Below are 8,345 nucleotides of genomic sequence, written 5' to 3'. Positions count from 1 at the left end.
TTTCTTTCTTTCTTTCCTTCTTTTTTTTCCCCTTCCTTCCTTCTTTCCTTCCTTCCTTCCTTCCTTCCTTCCTTCCTTCCTTCCTTCCTTCCTTCCTTCCTTCTTTCTTTCTTTTCTTTCTTTCTTTTCTCTCTCTCTCTTTCTTTCTTTCCTTCTTTTCTTTCCCCTTCCCCCCTTCCTTCCTTCCTTCCTTCCTTCCTTCCTTCCTTCCTTCCTTCCTTCCACCTCTCTCTCTGTCTGTCTGACGGAGTCCTGCACTGTGGCCCAGGCTGGAGTACAGTGGCTCGATCTCAGCTCACTGCAGCCTTCACCTCCCAGGTTCCAGCAATTCTCCTGCCTCAGCCTCCCAAGTAGCTGGGACTACATGCGCGTGCCACCATACCCAGCTAATTTTTATATTTTTTTTAGTAGAGACAAGGTTTCACCGTATTGGCCAGGCTGGTCTCGAACTCCTGACCTCGTGATCCACCTGCCTCGGCCTCCCAAACTGCTGGGATTATAAGTGTGAGCCACCGTACCTGGCTGAGAACCAGGTTTCAAACTCAGGCCTGGAGTTTTCACCACCAATGCTATACTATATTTAACAGCTTTGGATTTCCTCCCCACCTGCTTCTCCATCCAGGCCAAGAGACGACAGGTCAGTAGGAAGCACTGAGTCAGGAGCGGGAAGCATGGCTCCCAGCTGGCCTGGCTCAAACTGGCTGAGGGACTCCAGGCAACTCTCTTCTCCCTGGGTTCTTTAGGAAGTCCATTCAGACCCTCTGTCTGAGGTGACTCTCCCGGCAATCCTGCAAGGTGGCTGGTCCCATTTTACAGATGAGGAAACTGAGGCTCCAAGGAGTGGTGACTTGCCAAAGTCAAGCAGGCAGGAAGCTCTTCAGCCAGGGCACACACCTCGAACAGAGGACCCTGTGCTTTTCCTGTGTGACTCTCCAACCTGATGAATGTGACCCTGTTGGAGCAGAGGGCCCAAGCAGGTGCCCAGCTAGGCATGTCCATGACGCTTGCTTTCCTGGGTCGGCTTTGGTCACCGTGCTTCCCCTCTTCTCTGTTGGTGCAGCCTCCAAGTACACCAAGGTAGAGCAGCTGACCCTCTGGGAGCGGCTGGCCCGCATCAACACACACACTTTCTCCAAGAAGACCACCCGGCTGAGCCAGCTGCTGAAGCAGGAGGCGGGGCTGATCCCCAGGGTGAGCATGGGCCTGGGAGGAAGAGTCCCATACAGCCAGCCCTGAGGCCAGGCCCTGTGCACGGGGTAGACAGAACTGAGGCAACAGAGGCCAAGCGAGTGAGGTGCTGGGAAGAGGCAGAGATGGCATCCCACTTGATTCTGAAGAGCCAGTGGAGGGCTTTCTCCAGTGTTTTGGGCCACTCTCTCTGGGGCCTCTTTACACAGATAGGAGAGCTGATCTCTGAGTCTGGGCAAAGAACCGGCCCCAAATAGCTACTTCTAGCAGCTCAGGTTGGCGGAGTGCCTGCTCTGAACCAAGCAGGCTCACCCAGTGAAATAGGCGTTCCCATTATCCCCATTTTGAAGATGACAAAACAGAAGCTCAGACGGTGAAACACTTGTCTGGTGTCACACAACTAGGAAGTCAATGAACTAAGGCTCATGCTTATGTATCTGATTCCATGCTCTGAATGCAAAACCCCTGAGCTACACTATCGACTGAGCTTCGGGGCTGTGAGAACCTGCTCTGGTGGGCAAGCCTGTGGAAAGGTTGTTCCAGGGAGGACTTGGGACACTGGAGCCGGTGTACACTGCCCCCTTGTGGATATTCTCAGCCCTCACACACATTACTTTCAGACAGAAGACAAGGAATTTGATGATTTAGAAGAGAGGTTCCAATGGGTGTCTCTGTGTGTGACTGAGCTGAAGAACAACGTGGCTGCTTACCTGGACAACCTGCAGGTGAGGACCCTGCAGCATTCATAAAGGGCGAGTCTGGGCTGGGTTCCCCCGGCAGGAGGCTTGCAGGGCCCAGCCTACAAGCTGGGGAAGGTCATCCAGTCTCAGGCTGCCACCAGAAGAATGCTCGGCAGCACTCCTCAGCCCCAGGTCATTAGACAGGGGGTGGGGGGGGGGCAACTTCTGAGCCCACTGGGATTCCTACCAGGTAGGGTCAAAATTCACTAGGACCAGAGTCCTTCAGAGTGACCCTGCCAGACCAGCACCTAGAGCAGGGGAGACAAACTCAGGTGCCTGAAGGGGCCAGGCAGGTAATGCTACTGAGTGAAGTGTGCGGGCAATAGGCAATCCAGTGCAATGGAGTGTAGTGTGTAACAGGTTGTTTATGAGGCTTTTCAGTGGACTTACATATAAAATCGTATTTGGAATTTGAAGGGCTGAATGAATGAATGAATGAATACATAAATCAAATCTAAAGGAGCAGCTATTATTCAGCTCTGTGGGTTGGTGCTAGGTGGGAATCTGGGCCCAGTTCTTCTGACTTTAAGAAAAACAAAACTGGAAATTCAGGTATTTTCCAGATTTTTGATGACATCTCCTGATGTGTCAATGTGAGCAACTAATTAAATGAAGATTTAAATGCTGTGAAAGCCCAAGAAAATATATCTCTACAAACTGAATTCAGCCCATAGACCCACCAGTTTGCCTGACTCTCCAGCAACGTCAGTTTCCTCTAGCCCAAATCCTGCCTTGATTCTTAGCATCATTGCTGGCTCAGTCTGTCCAGCCTGCGTGGTTTTGTTTTTAATTACGTACATTTGTGCAAACCAGCTCAGTCAGAGATGATGATGGGCCCTTTGGATAATGAGGTGTGGGGTGGCATTATTGAAATATGTAAAGGAAGGAGAGTGTAGCTCCACGCTTCTCTGTGTGGGTCAATCTCACTGCTCGTTCATGTTCCATGGTGGGCACCCCCGGTGGCAGGGTCTGAACAGCCCGGATCTTGTTACAGCACAGCAAGCAGGAGGGGAAGATGCTCAGAGCCAAGGCACGAAAAAGAAAGGTGGGCCTACAAGTATGGGGCCTCAGAAACCAACCAGATGAGGTCATCCAGTCTCTGGCTGCCACCAGAAGTATTGGGCTTTGAGAGAGGTTACCACAGGGACGTGAGAGATACCTCCGGCTTTGCCGAGCAGGATGACTGTTTGGAAATGTTAAGGCTGCCTCTCTGTAGACGCAGGACTTACACAACAGATATGGAGTTAACATGGAATCTTGTCATTAGTGAGGGATTCCCTCTTTTAACCCTCTGACTGAATCCAGGAAAAGCCTACTTGCTGGTATTCCTTTAACACATACAGAATGAGTTTCAGGCTGAGTATCATTTCAGAATGATATCCAGACAGGAGAACGTAATGACAGTGTTTTGTTTTTATAGCAATTATTTTATATGCTTATCTGTGGTGATTATTGCTGGCTTTCCCTTTGTGGTAGCATTGTAAGGTGTGTGTGTGTGTGTTTTTTTTTTTTTTTAATGCATTGATGTAAATAGAAAAGGTTAATTGATTTAGAGAAAAACATTAATAGAACATGTGAAATATGGACATGAAAAAAAAACCTACTGCCACGTGTGGAGGCTCACGCCTGTAATCATAGCACTTTGGGAGGTTGGGAGACTGAGGCAGGTAGATCACTTGAGATCAGGAGTTCGAGACCAGCCTGGCCAACATGGTAAAACCTTGTCTCTACTAAAAATACAAAAAAAAAAATTAGCTGGGTATGGTGTTACATGCCTGTAGTCCCAGCTACTTGGGACGCTAAGGCAGGAGAATGGCTTGAACCTGGGAGGCGGAGGTTACAATGAGCCAAGGTTGCTGCACTGCACACCAGCCTGGGTGACAGAGTAAGATGCTGTCTCAAAAAAAGAGAAAAAAAACCCACAAAGATGGATGCAAATGTGTGAAGTTCAAGAAGCACTGGAATGAGGAGAAAGAGGCCGGCTCAGCCTAAGGCAGAACTTTCTAATCACTTAAGCTGTGTCCCTCTGGGGTGTGTAGAGAGCCTGGACAACCTCTTCAGGAGGTACGGTGGAAGGGGATTCCAGCCTAAGATGGCCACAACAGCCCATGATTGGATGTTTCTCCTTGGTACTGGGTCCAGGCTTTCCTCTGCTTCAGGCCGCACGAATACAGTCTGGACATTCCCGAGGGGCCTGCAGTGCAGTACTGCAATTTGGCAAGAGACCTTCAGCTGGAGGCCTTCCTGAAGTTTGTGAGTGGAACTTTTCCTTTCTTCTTTCTTTGTTAGGCAGGTGGTAGAACTTACAAGAATAGTATTTAGAAGTCAGGCATTTTATGCAGCTGTCACATCTGTAATCTTCCTGAGAGGTCAGCAGCATAGAGATTATTATCAGTGCACTTTACTGATAAAAATAGACCCCAGGCGGAGGCGGGCGGATCATGAGGTCAAGAGATCGAGACCATCCTGGCCAACATAGTGAAACCCCGTCTCTACTAAAAATACAAAAATATTAGCTGGGCGTGGTGGCACGTGCCTGTAGTCCCAGCTATTCGGGAGGCTGAGGCAGGAGAATTGTTTGAACCCAGGAGATGGAGATTGCAGTGAGCAGAGGTCGCGCCACTGCACTCCAGCCTGCCTCCTGGTGAGGGAGTGAGACTCTGTCTCAAAAAAAAAAAAAAAAAATAGACCCCATTAACATTTATTGAGTCTCACTATTTGCCAGACTCTATACTAAGCCCTTTATATTCCTTACATCATTTAATCCTCACCATATGGTTTTGGGAGTGGCTACTATGAATAGCCCCATCCTGCAGATGGGAGCTTGAGGCTCAGGTAGGATGACCTCCTGGGTCATTTATATGGTCAGTGGTAAGCTGGGATCTGAGCCCCAAAGACTCTTGACCACCACTCTGTACAAAATATTTTCTAAGGCTGTGCAAGGTGGCTTACACCTATAATCCCAAGACTTTGGAAGGCCGAGGCAGGAGGATTGCTTGAGCCCGGTTGTTTGAGATCAGCCTGGGCAACATAGAGAGACCCTGTCTCTACAAAAAAAATAAATAAATAAAATTAGCTGGGTGTGGTGGCATGTGCCTGTCATCCTAGCTACTTGGGAGGCCAAGGCGGATCACTTGAGCCTGACAGGTAGGCTGCAGTGAGTTATGATCATGTCACTGGGAGACAGCCTGGGAGACAGAGTAAGACCCTGTCTCAAAAAAATAAATATATATATTTTCAAGATCTTTGTATAATAATGATTGGAAGTGCTCTATAAGATTGAATGCCTACTCTGTGCCAGGCACTCTGTTATGCTTATTACATGTATCATCCCCATTTTTCAGATAGGCAGATTGAGGCCCAGAGAAGTTAGATAACATGCTAAAGGTCCCAGCTAGTCGGTGGGGCTTAGACTGGAACCCAGGCCTGCATGCTTCCAAAGCCCCTTTCACAGCCCCTGCTTTCTGCCACCTCCTTTCCCAACTCCCTTGCTCACCTCTCCTTGCAGAAGCAGCGGCTGGAAGGCCTGGTGTGGCAGCCACTGTGCAGCCTGGCCAAAGCCCTGCTCGGCCCTCAGAACCTGATCAAGAAGCGTCTGGACAAGCTACTGGACTTTGAGCGGGTAGAAGAGAAGCTGCTGGAGGTGGGCAGTGTGACCTACGAGGAGCAGGCCACCCGGCACACGTACCAGGCACTCAACTCCCTGCTGGTGGCTGAGCTCCCACAGTTTAACCAGCTGGCCATGCAGTGGCTGGGCCAGATCCTGTGCACATTCGTGACCCTCCAGAGGGACCTTGCAAAGCAAGTGCTGCAGAGGGCAGAGGGGAGCATGGCCCAGGTAAGGCCGCTGGAGCTGGGACACCTGTGGGGAATAGCCAGGCAGGCCCTGCAGCCCCATCAGCCAGCTGTGTGTAGGGCTAGGAGGGAGGGAGGCATCAGGCTCTTAGGAGGAGGCAGTGGGCACCTTCCAGATCTCTCTCATGCCTAGTCTTCCTCTGTTAGTGAAGTCAGACCATGAAAGCAAGGATAGGACTGAGATTCCAGACCATTCCCAAGTCCTGCAACTCAGAAGCAGAAGCTTTGCTGGTACAATAGCAGACCTTGGGATTGATCTCTGAAGTGTGCTAGAAGCTGGTGACAGAGATGGAAGGTCGCGTCTACACAGTCAGGAGTAAATGTCTCAAGCCGGTGTTACTACTTCTAGCAGCCCTCTTCTCATGAGTACTTTGGATGAGCTCATTCAACCCTCACAACAACCCTACAGAGTAGGTATGATTATTCTCATTTTAAAAATAAAGAACCCAAAGCACGGAGAGGTTAAGTAGCTTGTCTAGGGCCACACGGCTAATAGCAAGCTTTGAACTCTGACAGTTCAGCTCCAGATCTTGGGCTCTGAACCACAACACTCAAGAGCCTGTAAAAGGAGCTACTTACCGGTTGAAAGCGTAAATAGGTTCCACAGAGGTTTGGCTAAACCTCCAAATGCAAACTTGGTTTTAGTGTTTAGTGGTATAGGGAAAAATACCCACCTGATTCCAGATTTTGCTCTCAGATGTAAACATAAGAGCTGAATTGCTGGTGGGTCCAACCTTGGGAGGAGTTTCAATACTTCTCATGTCACACACTGTCTCCTGTGTATCACCGTCTCCAGCTCAGCTTTTCCCCATCCAATCCTTTGCATGAAAATTCTACTAAGATTTGCCTTCCCCACCCTATCCCCTTTGCAGCCCACAGCCCTCCCCTCCAGCACACAGCTACTGAATGTAGCCATTCTGCACAGATGCCTGTCTTGGCTTCGAATGCCCCTCTCCATTGTCCCTCAGCACTTTAAGTGTCTGGCATAGAGTAGGAGCTCCCCATACAAGTGACAGATGAATGAGTCTCTCCATGAAGCTCTCAGAGCTCCCCATCCCCTGGTGGGGAGAAGTCACCTCCCTCTCCTCCATTCTCCAGCAGCCCTGTGGATGGGACTGTGTTCAGTACTTTCCGGAGCCTGCCTTCTGCTGCAGGGACCCATAGATGTGTTTCTCCTCCAGCAGGGGGGCTGGGACTGCAAGCTTTTCCTCTTTTTGGTCCTTGCAGAGTTCTGTCCCAGACACTCTTTGCAAATTGAATTAGGCCTGAACCATCAGCAAAAGAAGTGTTTCTCTTCCTTGAGGGCAGAAGAGTAAATCTGATGAGGTGATCTTTTTCCTTTCTTCTAGCCTAGAAGTTTTCTCTCTTAGGCTGCCTCAACCCCTTGTGTTAAAGCTGGGATGTGCAGAGCTGGGGAGTGTTTGGGGATGCCAGTAGAGAGCTGGTCACATTTATAAAAGCAGAAAGTAAGGGTGCTTCCTGATTGGTCCTGTCAGAGTCTGCTGGTGACAGCTGCCAGCCTGCCTTATCTGTGTCCTGTGGTCCACGAACCTGGCCTGTCCCTGTGGGGCCTGGGAAAGGCTGCAGGCAGAAACCTCAATCTCCCTTCATGCTGGTGGGAGGAAGGCTCTAGGTCAGCACTGAGAGCAGTGAGTTTGGTGACAAGCTGTGAGTTTGGTGACAAGCTGTGGGGTCTCACTCACTCCTAGGTTGTCTGATGAAAATGCAAGAGATCCTGCACAGGGTCAAGGTCTCAGGACAGAGCGTTCCTGAGAGCTCCTTGGATTGAAAGTAACAGAAATCCAAACCAAGCCAGGGATCTCCTTGTCCCTTCTTGCCCAAAGCTCTGTTGACAGTGTCTGTCCCCACTTAGCTGCCCCACCACGATGTCCCAGAGCCTGCCTTCAGGAAGCTGGTGGGGGACACACTGGGCCGGACAAGTAAGCAGCTTCACTCCTTTCAAGAGAACTTTGAGAAAGTGCTGCCACCTCCCACCACACAGGTAAGCATCCTTCCTCACCCCAAAGACTGGCCAGTTCCTCACTGGCCTGTGGGGTGAGGCTCCATCCCCTCTTTCCTTTCCTTTTTGTCCCCCAGTGTTTCCTGTTATCCATGGAAATAAGCTCTCTTCTCTCTCCTTTCTCTCTGAGCTGGGGGTGGGGGACACACCCACATACATACATATTCTTCACATCCAAGAAGTAGAAGAACAGCACAGAACTTCTGAGTCAAGGAAAAGAAAACTCAAACCTTTTGATATTAAGTGAAATTAGACATGATAATTGACAAATGGTATTGACATCCAAAAATCTAGAACTTCTTCAAATTGTCATTGAAAGGTATCTTTGGCCGGGCATGGTAGCTCACACCTACAATCCCAGCGCTTTGGGAGGCTAAGGTTGGCGTATCACTTGAGGCCAAGAGTTCAATATCAGCCTGGCCAACATGGCAAACCCCGTCTCTACTAACAAATATAAAAATTAGCTGAGTGTGGTGGTGTGTGCCTATAATCCCAGCTACTCGGAAGGCTGAGGCAGAAGAATTGCTTGTGCTTGGGAGGCA

The 8,345-nt window shown here is 49.7% G+C and overlaps 1 protein-coding gene across 1 annotated transcript in view; it reads left to right on the top strand.

The window, feature by feature from the left end:
• The window catches only part of ARHGEF37 (Rho guanine nucleotide exchange factor 37), a 59,885-nt gene that overhangs the window by 40,285 nt on the left and 11,255 nt on the right, over positions 1-8,345 (top strand). Inside the window, exons 6-10 of the mRNA XM_037739565.1 lie at positions 1,061-1,191; positions 1,809-1,913; positions 4,071-4,181; positions 5,437-5,766; positions 7,657-7,838. Coding sequence (XP_037595493.1) covers positions 1,061-1,191; positions 1,809-1,913; positions 4,071-4,181; positions 5,437-5,766; positions 7,657-7,838 — 859 coding nt within the window. The remainder of the gene's footprint in view (positions 1-1,060; positions 1,192-1,808; positions 1,914-4,070; positions 4,182-5,436; positions 5,767-7,656; positions 7,839-8,345) is intronic.

This window comes from Cebus imitator, unplaced genomic scaffold, assembly GCF_001604975.1.
Source record: "Cebus imitator isolate Cc_AM_T3 unplaced genomic scaffold, Cebus_imitator-1.0 Scaffold71, whole genome shotgun sequence".
NCBI lineage: Eukaryota > Metazoa > Chordata > Mammalia > Primates > Cebidae > Cebus > Cebus imitator.
This window is presented reverse-complemented; position numbering and strand designations above follow the sequence as displayed.